At 40.5% G+C, this 15,491-nt stretch overlaps 1 protein-coding gene across 7 annotated transcripts in view; it reads right to left on the bottom strand.

Moving 5' to 3' along the window:
* Positions 1-502: 502 nt before the first annotated feature.
* Positions 503-15,491, bottom strand: part of LOC137124272 (zeta-sarcoglycan) — a 315,366-nt gene continuing 300,377 nt past the window's right edge. For 5 of the 7 annotated variants that reach the window (XM_067499090.1, XM_067499091.1, XM_067499093.1 and 2 more), the window contains one exon: positions 503-2,846. In XM_067499090.1, coding sequence (XP_067355191.1) covers positions 2,640-2,846 — 207 coding nt within the window. In that variant the 3' untranslated portion in view covers positions 503-2,639. Of the gene's footprint in view, positions 2,847-5,146; positions 8,235-15,491 lie in introns of all 7 variants that reach the window. The other 2 variants (XR_010913938.1, XR_010913939.1) reach the window with 2 other exon arrangements.

Here is a 15,491-nt window from a genome sequence, read left to right as displayed (position 1 = left end):
ACTATTAAAAAATTTAAACATGAAATTGAGGGGATTTGTTGAAGACAGACATTTTTTTTGTATTTTTTTCATTTCTCTTGAAAACACAGACACTAGTTAGAAATAAAAACATGATAATCATGAATTTCACAATATTGAAGACCAGATAGAATATTTTTAAAAACAATATTTTATTCAGTATTTTATTGGGATTGTTATATACATGGCATAATTTGTGCTTTTTTTTATTATCAAGAATAAAACCATAAGGGAACAGATCAGAAAACTAAACTTTAAACCAGGATTGATTCGTTCTTTTTTCAGTTGGGTATACTGAGAGTTGTACAAAACCAGGAGAGAGAGGGAGGAAAAGACAGAAAACTAAATAGATAGATAGGTAGACTAATAAATATATAGTTTGTCCAGAGACACTTGCAGATGGTCCACTGAGGGTAGTGTGAATATTCAGACTGTGTGCTTTTACCAACAGCAGCAAAGGCACCTGTGTATCACTTTGTTTAAAAAAAAAAAGGAAAAACAAACACTTCAGGGCCTTATTCCAGCTGAGTCCATAAACATACAACTAAGTCCATCCATAATGTCATCCAGGGGGATTTCTGCACACAACTTTGCTGATTTCCTATGATTTCTAGCCATTTCAAAGGTTGAGCACTAGGTTAGTCAGCTTGAGGCCATCTACAATAATCCATCCATCAGAAACTGATTGTATATATATATATATATATATATATATATGTATAAAAAATGATAAGAATAATAACCCCCAAATCCAATTTTGGACCATCTTGACTTTTCTTGCTTAGGTTGCAGGATTCGGAAATGGGCCAAAGTGTGAGGGCAGAGGGATATTTGATGTTGCCATGGCCAAATGAGATTCAGCAAATAACAAAAAAAGAAAAGAAAAAAGCTGTGGAAGCAACATCAAGAAGTGTCATTTTGTGAGTGATGGTTAGGAGACAAAACATGGCTAAAACAAATAAAAAAATAGGTCCAAAGAGTGAAATCTACTTGCAGGGAAGAGTGGTGAGGAGGCTGAGCGTGGAGTAATGCGGGAGAAACTTCCGGGAGTTATTCTGCAGTAAAGACAAGCAAATGAAAGAACAAAAAGGTGAATGATATCAAAGAGCAGAAATGTCTGTCAATGACACATGACAAATGGACATGACTGAGAGGGAAGAACAAGGGGTTGGCAGGAAAAGGTCAACCAAGAAGACTGAAAATATGTCTGAAACACAGGATAAAGGTATTATACTGTATAAGACCAAATGGGTCTGGCCCTTGGCAGACAGCTGCCATTACCCGAATGGCAGTTTGGGCCCCAAAATTTTCAATCTGCCGAAGCACTAATACTAAGACTTAATATTTCACTTTACTTTCTTCTGATTCCATTTGATTTTCGTACATGACAAATACGTTTTATACGCCCAGACAGTATGACTGCAGAGAAACATAAAGATAGGGGAACGGGTTGCAAGGAGGAAAAACTCTGCACCTTGTTCATTTGTGATGGTTAGTGCGTAGAAGCAGCTAAGACGATGTTTGCAGAAAAAAGTGTGTTGGTAGAATGACACGTTTTTTACCAGTCCACTGCTGCAGGTGCACAGATGGGGAAAAAAAGAAAAAGATGAACCAGGAGATAAAGTGGTTGTCCAACAACCAAGGGGTCAGTTGTTTGATCCCCAGCTCCTTCTGTGACACGTCAAAGTGTTCTTGCGCAAGACACTGAACCGCCATCGGTGTGTGAGTGTGTGTGAATGGGTGAATAAGAAGCTGGCGTAAGCAGCTGGTGACTGCAAGGTTGAAGCACAATTATTTGCATCAGATATCTCATGAAAGTGGGGTTGGAGAACATAGTCACTGTCAGGCGCAGAATAAGAAGGAAGGGTCGAACTTCAGTCATGGGTTTGGGATACTATAAAGGGGAGGAGGGGGAAGGCCTTTCTGGTATAGATTGGTCCATTAGCTAGCCTTAGCTTTCCACTAGACTAAACCATTATCTAAAGTGTTAGCCAGCTAAGGTTAACCCAGAGTCTTTGTCCATGTTCCTGCTCACACATTTGCAGTCCACCACCATATCTGTTTTTTCTAACAAAAACAAGTGAGTGTTTTCCAGGGCATGTTGAACACACAACTCACTTTTCTGTAAGAGAGCTTGCTCCTACCCCAACTGTAATCCTTCACTTTCAGAAACAGTCATGGCAGCAATTCAACAATGGCAAAGACAGCCAAAGAGGGCCCTGGAGAGTGACTGTCCATCCCACCAGCTGACCATGTTAGCTTTAGCTTCTAAGTCATCCATCTTCTTGACTAGCATAAGCTACTGACCCATGGATAATAATTTGGTCTGTGAGCAACAACATCTAACCAAGGTCTAGCTCAGGTTGATTCCTTTAGTCCTTTAGCTGGCATTAGCTTCACACTGAGCAACAGTCAGTGTAGATTTGACCTGTTAGCAAGCATTAGCTCAACTGGTTAGCAGACATGAATATGTCACAATGCTACAATCCATGTAGATTCAGTCTATTAGCTGGCGTTAGCTTCCCACCAAGCCATAATCCGCACTGATTCAGTCTGTTGGCTAGCGTTTGCTTCAAACTCTAATCGTCCATATGTCCCAGATGTCTTTCCACCACCCACTTTCAGCTCCAGAGACAAAAGTTGCTGGTGGTTTGGCAGGTAGACCCTTTCTCAGCCGGGGACAGGTAGAGCTTGCCGTTAGCGCAGGCACACAGCTCATACACAGTCTGTTTGGTGTAGGTGGTACCCGGAGGTGCCCCCTCCAGGGGATCCACAGCACTGCCCAGGGGAATGTTGCCCAGTCTGATGGTGTTGGCATCTAGAAAGATCTGTAAATATGAAAGATAGATGTTTTTTAAATACTCTGAATCTAGTGCAATGGATGGAGGGCAAAAGAAAAATAATAAAACATCAAAAACTGCTTCAAGAAGTTGAGGTCACAGACATAGAGACCTCAGCTCACATGGATTACTTCATCACTTCAAATAATGCACAGAAATATAGAAAGGGAGAAGGCTATTTAAAAAAAAAAAAAGAAAAGGGAAAGAAACTGGGGCTGTGGGTAAAGAGAAAGAAAGTGCATATTGCCATAGGGAATGACTACACTCTCTGGTCGACTTTTGTTGTCATCAAGAAAGATCTAAAGAAACAGAGGGGTAATTTCTATTTAATATCGTTCTTGTTTGGTAAAGAAGGAGAGACAAAGTTGGAGTGGACGAGGGAGAGGGCAACCTAGGTGGAAAGAAAAAAAGGGAAATGGTAAGAAGGGGGATGACAAAGAGATCGGGAAAGACCAAAACACTGGGAAACTGCACACCTAGAAAAATACGCAATGCTAAGTAAGTCAAACCATATTTTCCTGCAAAAAAAAAAAAAAAAAAGAAAAATCTGTGTTGTGATGAAATTAAAGTGATGAAATTTAAATTTTATTTAGTTATTTTGTAAACCCACACATGTTCCAGGAGCTTAGAAAAAAATGACATCACAATAGGAAAACCGATGAAAAATGCCCTTAAGTTTGATGTGGCACCTCCTGCTTTTTTAACCTGTATTCATTGTTGAACCATAGGAAAATAACATTTTTATCACAAAAACTTTGAAGAATAGTTGTTAAGCTGAGACATTCATTTGGATTTTGACAAATTTTCTCATTATCACGAGAAAACAAACCTTGTTTTCCCGAGAAATTATCTCGTTATCACAAGAAAACAAAGTTGTTTTCCTGAGATAACGAGATTATCATCTGAGAGATAATGACATAACTGCAGCCATGGCAGTTCTCGATTTCCGTACACGACGGATGGTCAAAGTGTCGCAGCACTCATTGACACTCAGTCAGCATAATCGAGCAGCACAAAAGATCCCACCAGAGTCCTCCATGTGTAACCCTGAGAAGCTTATGATGCAGGCACTCCAGTGGGTTGGGATTCCTGGGGCTGTAGGGTGCTAGTGTGTGTGTGTGTGTGTGTGTGTGTGTGAGATAAGATCCAGTGTGCTGTGCCAAAGAATGGCTGCGCATGGTTTAGGATTAGGTTATAGGAGGCAGGCGCAAAAGCTTTGCAGAATGACCATTGCTCTAAGAACAACCCCAGCTTGAAGCTATGGACAAAGACCCTGAGAGACAAAAGTAACTTTCTTGTTCTTCCAAGATTTTGTCCTACTGGCACCTCCTTTCCCCCCATTTCCACTCCTCGGATTGGCACTGACTCCCTCCTGACCCTCACTTAGCATTGCACTCAATTAGCTAATCCCTTCATCTTCAGAGTAATACATACTTGGTTTCAAATGACATTCTTTTTGACTGTGTGGCCTGTTTATTTATTTACTCCTCAACCGTCCGTGTTTAAAGAATCAGAGCTCATCTTGTTTTTTCTCTCTTTTGCACACCCAAGGCTGGACGATAATCTTAGCAGACATCTGCATCCTCATTATTCACATTTCTCATTTTAAAAATGAGGAGAGAAGAAGTAAAAAATATGTGAGGAAAATAGCTGAGTGCCCAAAGATGGAGGAAAAAGGGGGGTGAACGGATGAGAGAGAGAAGGATGACAGAGATAAAATGTGAAATTAGAAGTGGTTGGAAGAAGATGGGGCACATAAAGAGAAGGAGATAAGATGAATAGAAGAAAAAAATCAAGAAGAGAGGAATGAGGGATTCAGATACCTCAACAGTGAGGAACCAATTTGTATAACTAATGATTCCACAGTGGCTGACAGGGCATATCTCTATCATTATAAATAACATCCACACATTCAGTACAAAAACACACACAAACGCACACACACACTCTCTCGCTCTCTCTCTCTCTCTCTCTGCATGATGGAGCAGAGCAGAGGTGCTGCTCATGTTGCCTTTAAGTATCTATGTAGCTAAAGGCAGTACATCTATTAGCCATTAACCTGGAGATAGAGAGACAGATAACGAGAGCACGTAACCTTAAAGATGGTGTCATCTCTAATGGCCCAGAGGCCTACCCACAATGAGATACTCAACACTTTTTTACACAAGACCTTGTGTATGATTACCCACTAGTGTGGTGGTTGGGTGTGTTAAATGTACAAATAGTCATTTTGGCTAAAATTAAGTATGGAAATACAAAGTCATATAAAACTTTAAAAATGACTGTACCTTTCCTTTGACTCCTTTGAGTCACAGATTTGTTGGCTATACGTCATATTGTCCAATGATCCTTCTAAAGAAGAAGACCAAAAATAAGTTGAATGCAAATAAATTTGAAGCTGTGCCCTGAAAAACAGTCTAGATATAAGCATGCAGCCTTTTATGTAGACAAAGTGCATTATCTACTATCATAATAGTCCTGTCTCAACATATGGGATTGTGAGCCCCTTTGAATATAGCGTAACAGCCATCCCATTAGCCTGCCATGCCCATTGGCTTTAATGAGAAACAGTAACAGTGGCACAAGACATTTTAAGATCTAATAAAAACGGAATATGTGCACTTTTTTCCCCATATGCTGGGAAAGAAAAATGTGCTACATTTCTAAATGTCACGGTGCCTGTAACAGGTCCCTGGTGCATGGCTGTCATCTTTCCTTTGGCTCCTCCATAAAAGCTGCCTGGGCTCAATTATAGCCCACAGAGGCAGGAACAGGGTTGGTAACATAAGCAAACTCCAACAGCCTGGCTGTTTAGAAACAAACGTTTAAAATGAACTTGAGTATGACGATGGGATAGAAGGATTAGGAGAGATGGTGCAAGCATGTTTGTGTGTGAAAATGGATTGACAGGGTTCTCTTTCATAACATTACAAATATCTCAGTGATAAACTGAGGGGATGTGAGAGCAGAATAAATAGAGTAAAGATGGAGGAAGAGAAGGGATGGCTGGACAGACAGAGACAAACAAGAGGGGAGGGAGTGAATGCTGATTATGAGATTGGACAGAAGAGACAGCAATTAGTACTTAGTGATGACGGCTTACAAGAAGAGATGGACTGAGGATCAATAGGAAGGAGGTGAGAGTTGAGAGGGAGGCAGATGGAAAAGATGAGAGAGAAATGGATGAGTCTAGGTAGTAGGCAATAACGACAGAGGCGAGGTGGCGGATGAACAGATGGACAGATGGATAGATGGAAAATGGGAAAGGAAGCAGAGGAAAGGGAGTGAAAGTCATTTGTAGCAGCTTAAGGTTGGATAAGTGCTGACATTCATCCCAAATGAAAGTGTCTGTGAGTGTTAGGTTGGCCTGCTGTGAGCAGTATGTGCAGGTCTGTACATGTGAATATATGTGTTAGAGAGAGTGTGAGTAAGGACACGTGTGGGTGTGTGTGTCTGTGAGAGAGAGAGTCGGTATATGGTACTTTTGTGAGCCATGCGAATAAATATTCAGTCAATCACAGATTAAATCCATAGCTACAGAGAGCTGTAGAGTGATTAAGCTGATTAGGATAAATACGAGAATTTGACTACTCTTTGCTTTAGAGGACCTAACAAAAATAGCCACATTTTCATCCTCATAACATAACATTTTATCATATAGATTGTGACAGGGTTTTGAAAAAACAAGGTCAGTTTCACAGAAAATATAATCTTTCATTTAAACTTTTATCCTGATGAGGATTTTTATTTGTGTAAACCTACCACTATTTTTGATGTGTTGTATCTGCTTGCATACAATTACAAAGGTACAAGGAATGTGAAACAATAATAGGAACACATCCCCACCTTCGTGAAAGCCAAAAAGAAGGAAGACCGACACCTGAGGACAGCTATCAATGCCTGTGGATATCTTAATGGGCCTTAAACAAGATGGAGTTCTGATCCAGCAGAAGGACAGAAGACAGAGCAGAGACTCGCAGTCAAATGAAAAAACACCTCTTACCTGTTCACTTCAAACCCACTCATCCATCTGAAAGACCAAATGCCTAAACACAAGAAGAGCAACACAGTGTATGGAGTCCAGTGCAGTGAGGAGTGTTCTGAGCTCTAGATGGGAGAAAACAGCCTCTACACAGCGGGAGCAACACCTGAGACAACAATCGGCAGTTTACCTACGCCTGTAGGAGAAAGGACACTAGTTTGAGGAGAACAATGCACATATTTTGGACAGAGAAGAGAAATGTTGTAAGAGAGGAGTACATGAAGCCCTGAATGTTAATATCGAAACAGAGGAGGAGACCTCAGGCACAATCAGTCTCACATTGTCCATGCTTTCATTCTTCCCTAGGAAGATTGAGACCACTTCATACATCCATCAAGGCCACACTTAACGATCCCATCCTACGGGGATAAAAGGTGTTAAGAGTCGTGATCTCTACATTCATATCACTCTGGCCTACCGTCACCCGCCCATTATCCACCTAACAAACCTATTCAGGTCAGGTGAGAAACAACCCTGGAGGATATAACTGGCTCCCGTAGCCAACTTTCCCTCAAGCCGAGGTGTATGTGAGCACAGAAATGTCCAAGTGTAACGCTCCCAACATTATCCGGCCTTTATCCCGCGAGCCCCCTAGTACAATGTCCATATTGTATGTGTGAGCCCATGTGGGGAACAAACCGCTGTGTCTTGAATTATTGGAAGGATTTAAAGTCAGCGAAAGGGTGTCTTTTGTTTGATTTTTAGATGCACAGCTCTGATGTGCTGTATACAAAACACTGCTTCTCGTAGCCTATTCTCTGTATTATGTTGTGCCTTCTGTACAGGCTGATCCCTCACTGAAATCAACTGAAGCTTCTCCTATGACAATGCTTCTGCCCCAGATGATTTAACACACAGTGGGCTGTGTGTTACATGTGTGAAACGCAACGCATGCCAATGTCTCGAGAAAAAAAGAAGAAAAATCCAGTTGACATGACTCAACCTCGGGACACCCAAGACCTGGGTGACTAAGAGCCTTCAACAAAATAATGGGAACAGGAATTTTAAAACATAAAACATTGGCATTAATATGATCACAGAGTCAAATCCCCTGTGACACATTTTTAAGATAATGTATCTGTAGCTCAGTTGGTAAGGCAGTCATCCATGGACCACAGGGTCATAGGTTTGATCCTCGTTCCTGGCTATATCTCTGTACAAGACACTGAACCCCCAACAGCCCACTTCCACCCCCAGCTGTGCAGTGCCGGACCAAGCCCGGTAGAAACTGGGGAGGGTCGCGTCAGGAAGGGCATCCGGCAAAAAAAAAAAATTGTGCCAAGTCAACATGTGGACAATGATCTGCTGTGGCGACCCTGAACTCACGGGATAAGCTGAAAGGACAAAAAAACAAAAAAAAAAAAAATTTATTGCAGAGCTATAGCACTGGACCAAGTCATATGCAGAATTATCCCCTTTCTGACAGCTTCAACTTAAAAACTAAGAAATTGCAACTTTGTAATAAAATATCGGATTGCATTATATTGTACAGGTATTGTACTTAATAAACTGGCCAGTGAGTGTATATGGGTTACTGAGTATAGATTAATGCTCAACTGTAGTATCAGGCAACAGCATATCAAAACTGAAAAAAAATTTGAAAACGTTCTGAATGTACTGTATGGATAGATAGATAAATAGATAGACAGACTTAGATAGTCATGTGTGTCTCTCTGTGTGTGTGTGTGTGTGTGTATACCTGATGCAGCTGCATAAATTAAACGTCTGTGTGGGTGGCTGGGTGTGTGCATTCAGAATGACTGTAAGTATGTCTAAGCCCATCTTTCTCAGACCAAGATCAATTTAGCAAACACGTGGCTCTGATGTCAAGGAGATGGGAAACATGAGGAAAGTGGCAATTATGGAGGGTCAAAACATTTTTCATGGATGATTTCCTTTGGCACAGCTGAGGATCAGGCAAAAGAGAGTGGGAGGTGAATTAGCTTCGAGAAAAGAGGAGAATGCAGCAATGAAAAGACAAGCTTCTCCTGGGATGCAAAAAGGAGGGAAGTGGAGGAAGAAAGAAATAAGTGTCTTGGGGCGGAGACTGAGGAAGAACAAGTGCCTGAATGTACCGATGAGAAGTTTAATTGGAGAAAGGAGCCTGTGAATGTGTTCATGAGGTGACCAGAAAGAGGGGGGCAAAAGCCAAAGGTGTACTGTACATGGACGACAAGGGAGGAAGTGAGGTGGGCATTAATGATAAAGGGGGTTCAGAAACGCCGGTTCAAAGTGAAAAAATAAAAGTTTTTAAGCATGAACTTTTGCTATAATGCAAAGCAAATGATTAAACTTTCATTTTACTTGTTAGTACCAATGTATAGAAGTGCTGTTTTTCTTACTTGAAGGCCACGAAAATGAGTATTGCACAAGCTCCTTAGAAAATACTGTCGAACACTAGTAGCTTAACACAAGAAAGTTATAATGGAGTCGTGCAGGGGTTGTGAAGCAGGGACCTTCTGGCTGTGGGGCAGCAGCGCCAACCCCTCCACCGCCGTACTACCTCCAATCTGAATGCAGTATTGAGTTAATCGGAGTCCTTTCAGGTGTGTTAAAGTTAAAGATTGAAAGTTTAGTGTTGAAATTACAAAACATATTAAAATATGACACTCAAAATTTGTAGGATGACAAGACAAACTGAACTTCATCTTCAAACAAATGAAATAAAAACTGACATTAATGAAACTATAGAAACCTTTTCTTATTTATTGGATTGAAGCAATACCAATGTACAAGAATACAGTGTGTATAGTGTTAAAGATTAAATTACCTGAAACTTCCTAACTCAGTAGGGGGAAAAAATAAAATCACTTGGCCCCCAGTAGCATGGCTGTCTTGTTACAATGCTCTTAGGGGGAGGGGGGGTATTTGGGGGTTCAATCAAAACCTCAAGACTCAGAACAGTTAAATCTTACTGTGCAAGAACCAAAACAGTTTCAACTTTAAAGTTTTTGATGGAAAGGATCAAGGAGTGAAGGGGGAGAGGTTGATCAGAATTTCATCAACACACACACACACACACGCACACACACACACACACACACACACACACACATAGTTCAACCTCTATGTTTGCCAGGTCTCAGCACACATTACCTCCCATTCTCCTTTTGCTCCCTCTTGCTCCCTCTGCACTGGCACATGGAACACACACACACACTCCAACAATACAAGTATGTGAGTGGTCGTGAAGCTATCTGAGTGTATTACACAGACCATTAGGCTTGTTGAATGGACAGACGCTGGAATGGGAGCTGACAATGGACTAAATGACAGAAGCTGGAGAGAGACTGAGAGTGTAGTAACCCAGATGTAGCAGAGGACATAAAGCTATATCAGTCTGCTTTACTGTACCACACACACAAGCCTAGACACACTTATACACAACATAGTAACAGACAAATGCATTCACACAAACACACACAGGTACACTGGAATAGAAACAGTAACACATAATTAATGCACATATACTGTACACATACACAACACAGGCAGTGAAGTGGCTACAACATGAAGATAAACACACACTGTGACAAATCGTAACACAAAAAACGAGACAGTTACATCGACCTGACAGAATCACACACACACAGGCGCGCACACACACACACACATCTAGTCCCTTTCATGATGATCCCCTCTGGTAGTGTGAAGTTTGGGCTAATGAATTTTCTGACGTTAATCACACCTTTTGAAAAACATCCACTTCTCCCAGCTATTGGCAGGTATCTGTTAATCTGTTATCTCTCTCTCTTATAAATATACTTTCGCTCTAACCCCCCCCCCCCCCCGCCCTCCCCCCACCCATCTCTCTCTCTCAAACACACACACAAACACATACAAAGAAGTTAATGCAGACTCTGAAAGACTGCAGTCAGATGATCAAAACAAACTTTGGAGAGACTCTAGAGACTGTCAGCATTCACACACATATATACATTTTGATTAAACGTGCATTTTAGGTGTTGAATGACTGTGTCTATGTATGAAGTAAGTTGTATCTGTTTGTGCATATTCGAATGCTTATTTTGCATGCATGTTTTTTTTAATAATTTCTATATTTGTAGGGCTTTCGCAGCTTCAGTGTGTACGACAGGGAGTTGCCCCCTGCCAGCGTTGTAATTCGCTCAACATTCTGCCCATCCCCAAGGTAAACAACACGCAGCCAAAACCACCCCAATAACACCTTCAGGCTACAGCATCTTAATAAACCCCAGCATTGTGTCAACAAACAATAAAACTCCATGGTAACCTAACTTTGTTAAAAGTTACTGTGGTTAACCTGATTTTACCTCTGCAGTCAGTAGCAGAGGGGAACGAAAATTAATTTTTTTTGCAAATCACAAACTTACAAAAGACAAAGACCATTTCCTTTATAGGCTTTTGATTTGCCGAGAACTTATAAAGGAAAAGGACCATTTGGGACATCAATGTTTTATTACATGAAAGAAAAACAGTTTAAGGTAATAATGACACTTAACCAACCAAGCAGTTGGTAACAAGTTGTTCATTTTTTTTCATTGGTTTACTTTTGTATGTTGGAGCTCTTGATTTGCCGTTGCTCACTTCCTGACATCTCAGCCTCTAACCATACTGTGAACACTCTTCTTTGTTCTCTTTTTCAGAATCAACAGTTAAAAAAGCTTCACTATTCAGACTCTTGATTGGCACTCTCTGACTACCATACCACCCCCGCTTCTCTTATGAGGTGATTGCATGTCTGTCTCCCTTTGTTTCGGACTTGAGAAAATAAGTGAACCTCTACAACCTGCACTTGAAGAACAAATACATTTAGTCCTAACAGAGACATTTTCTGGTAGGGCCATAACTGGAGAGGCTCGCCCCTCTTCTGAGTAGTCAAGTAAAAGAAAACACACTTGAACCCACAACTGCAATCACTTATATGTGCCAAATAATAAAAAAAAAAAAATACCAGTGCTCTCTACCACTTCCTGTTGATGGAAGTGGTGTCAAAAGATGTGTCCTCACTTGGTTAAATACGGGAAAAATTAAATATCTTATTTTAAGGAGTATCGCCATTCTTTTACAAAAGGAATTGCAGTTTTGTTATTTATTTTGATACAAATTTAGATTTTTATACTATCTAATTTTTGGAGGGGAGCATGTGTAGTCTACATTTTATTAATGACAACAAGTCATAGCCCCTTTACGCCAACTATACAAAGTGCAAGCTGTGATTTGCGTGAATGAGCATTTAATTTTCACACACTTTAATTACCATAACAAACTCCACATTTGTGACCCAGGAAAAAGCCCTGTGCAGCTTGTACACTTTTCTGCAAATGGCAGTCATTTGTAAACTGTAACACTGGCAATATGTGTGTGTAAGCAGCACTTGGTAAATTGCTTTTGTAAATAGGGCCACTCCTTTACTAACACCCACCAAGTTGTGGGGAAAGTTACTATAAAATCTGAAAAGGTTGTATTAAAGGAGACTCCTACATGTGATTAAAAGTACACAGTGCTCTGGAAAGTAAAGACTATGTTGACTGAATGTACCTGCAGTATGTCAGAGATGTCCAAGTCAAATCTCAGGTCTTTGAATTACGTAGATGCCAAGTAAGTCAAGTCTCAATTCTTAAGTGTTGTTACAAGAACTTCTCATTTACACCCAGACTGCTTAGAACACTGCAGCTAAGGAATTCAAAGCCTATACTGCTTCATTATCACTCCTTTATTTACCAAGATGCAGTATCAGCATTGATTGGTTGTTTAAAAGTTAATAACTGTCAGACCTAGATTCTGGAAAGTTTGCGTTCAATAAGGGGCCATGTTGCTGATGATTACAATTTGTCTTGCAGGGGGTGGAGATTAGTGAAATCAGCATCACTTCTCTGTCATTCGTTTAACTCTACGTGTATGTGTGACATGTGGTGGGCACAAGTGAGATTCTCTGTCTACATTTTTTCTGCTACAGATAACTGTTTCTTATTGTATGATAAAATTTTGATTGTTCCCAAGTCCCGGAAGTCCAAGCTGAGTTTCAAATATTTCGAGGACAAGTCTCAAGTCAAGTCTCAAATCAAGTCTCAAGTCTCTGAGACTTGACTCCATATTTCTGCAGCATGTTGTAACAAAATTTCAGCCTGTAGTCTCCAGACATGTTCTGTCATTGGAAAGTCCTCCCTGCATGAAAGCACTATGATTTACAGTACTTTCAGATGTAAGAGCATTCCAGTACAGTGGGAAATTAATGCTGGGAGAATTGATGTGTCCTACATGACGGCATTTAAACAGTATTTGCAGGGCATGTAATATCATGCCCTGGAGAGCATTTCTGTGCTTTCTGTGCTCTGCTTCTCATCAAACAAAAAATAAACATCAAGCATTTTGTACACTAATTGGTGTTCTAGCATTCTCCACTGCAGTGGATCTTTCCACTTGACTGCAAATGTAACCTTTCTGACACTGTCCATTAAATATATATACAAAGAGAATATTTAAGTTTTAACCCCCTAATAAGCACCCTGTTTAAAAATTAAGGCTGTAACCTAACACTCAGAGCCATTAGCAGAAATAAAACTTACACAATCTTTGCGACCAATTTCTCTAATGACAACTGGCATTGATAGAAACATGATAAATATATTTTCCATGGTTCAGTTCGCCTGAGTGTCAATACTAAGTTGTCTGTTAAAATAAATATCGAATGAAATGAAGCAACTTCTCTCTGTTAATGAAAGAACAAGAATGAGCGATGAACAAAAGTTTATGAAAAGAGTTGTCGGTGCATAAAGTACACACAGAATGATGAGGTGAGTAGAGGAACATGAAAAGTTATAGTAATAATCAACAAAGAAATGAGTACAGAGGTGAGAGAAAAAATTGATGGGCAAGCAAGACTGTGGATGAATGGAGGATAGAAAGAGAGAGGCAGAGAGAGCAAAGGGGAGTTGATGGGGAAAAAAAGGCCGGGGACTGCAGGAATCCTGAGAGGATCTGTCAGCTCTCATTGGGTTTGATTTTAATGGAAGCCAGTGCTCCCCTACCTCTAACCCATTTGGCCCTAATTCCAGTACTGCTTTCCAAACTTTTTAAACTTTAATGGCCCCTTCTTAAGTGCCAGCTGCTGACAACATTGATTTGGCTTTAAGCCTCCCTGTCCCGCACGCCTTTATTTTCTTCTGCAAAATCGACAGAAACATCTATTTTCTGCCATCTCCGTCTACCTCCTACTCATCCGATCCTCCTTCTATCCTCCCTTCATCAACTCTCCTCTGTTCATTTAACGGTGTCAGCAGTCAGGGAAAGCTTGTATGAGAATGGATGAAAAGGAATGCTATTTGGATAAGCTGTTCTTTACGGGGATGTATCTAGGTATTTTTGCCGCTTATTTTAAACGATCTGGCTTGGCAGAGAGAGGTGATGCATCCTTAGCAGACTGTGGGAGAGCTATTTTTGGTGACATTCTACACACAGATGCAATGATGCAGTGTTAGTGCCCATACGAAGGATTACAGGAGAGGGAGCATATACTATGTCATCTGCAACTTCTTGTATCCAAGTTCAGCATTGCTGTTGACTTTTTGCACTTTGCACAACAGTATAAATATCCCATTATTTCTTTATATATGAACATCCATTTAATTTCTTCAACGTTTGCAATCATCATGCTTACAAGCATAATTAGACAATTCCTACAAGCCAGGCGGTATCAGGATCTCCATCTTGGACAGCAATCACAACACACCTAATAAAAGATCCATGTTGGTCCTAAACAGTGGTGGTTTTAGTTTGTAAGCTATCTGGCTGAACTCTTTTGTTGTACATTAGAAAAGATTAACTGTACTTATTAAAGTGAAAGGTGCTGTGGTGGGAAAGTGACTAGCATGTCTTAGCTATTCAAGGTACTGTATGGTGTAGACCCATGTTTTTGTTTGCACAGGGGCATTCTGAGGATGGGGTTAACAGAGACTATCTGCAGGACGGTTCTATGAAATGCAAAAGATTCTCAGACCATCTGTAATAATTCACTAATGCCTTAAATCAAGCAGTAAAAGGAAATTGGAAATACATATTAAAACATTATATGAAAATATGAGATCATTTGAGTAATTTCCGTGACTGTCAGAAATACTGCTTTGGACTTGAATCTGTCACCTCGGTAGCATCAAGTGTTTCTCTAAGCTGAAGGATAACACATGTACCTATATAAAATAGAGCCTTATAAAATAGATGTCCTCATGAGGAGACTGTGCTAGGCACTGAGTCATTGAGCACTGCTGTCATAAAATGGTTTAGGGATATAGCTTGACCTCTAGAGAGGAGAGCGCACAAGGCTAGAGTATGTAGACAGACGGGAGAAAAAAAAACACGGTTGCAGTGAGTGCTCCTCTGACTGTAGGCCAGTTTTCATTTGTTAAACTGATTTATTTGTCTTTCAGGTTGCTTCTCCTTTCTCTTCATTGTCTGTCTTCCTCCCTCTCTGTCTTTTCCCTCTGCTCTTCATATCTTGAGAGATGTCCCCTCAGAAAAATTAGCTTTTCAATTGGCTGAATCATGTGGGTGGGGGTGGAGGGCACCACAGTGTTGCCGCCTCACAGTCAGAGGGTCCCCAGTTTGAATCTACC

Source organism: Channa argus, chromosome 3, assembly GCF_033026475.1.
Source record: "Channa argus isolate prfri chromosome 3, Channa argus male v1.0, whole genome shotgun sequence".
NCBI lineage: Eukaryota > Metazoa > Chordata > Actinopteri > Anabantiformes > Channidae > Channa > Channa argus.
Note: the sequence above shows the minus strand (reverse complement) of the source record. Positions and strands in the feature narration are given on the sequence as shown.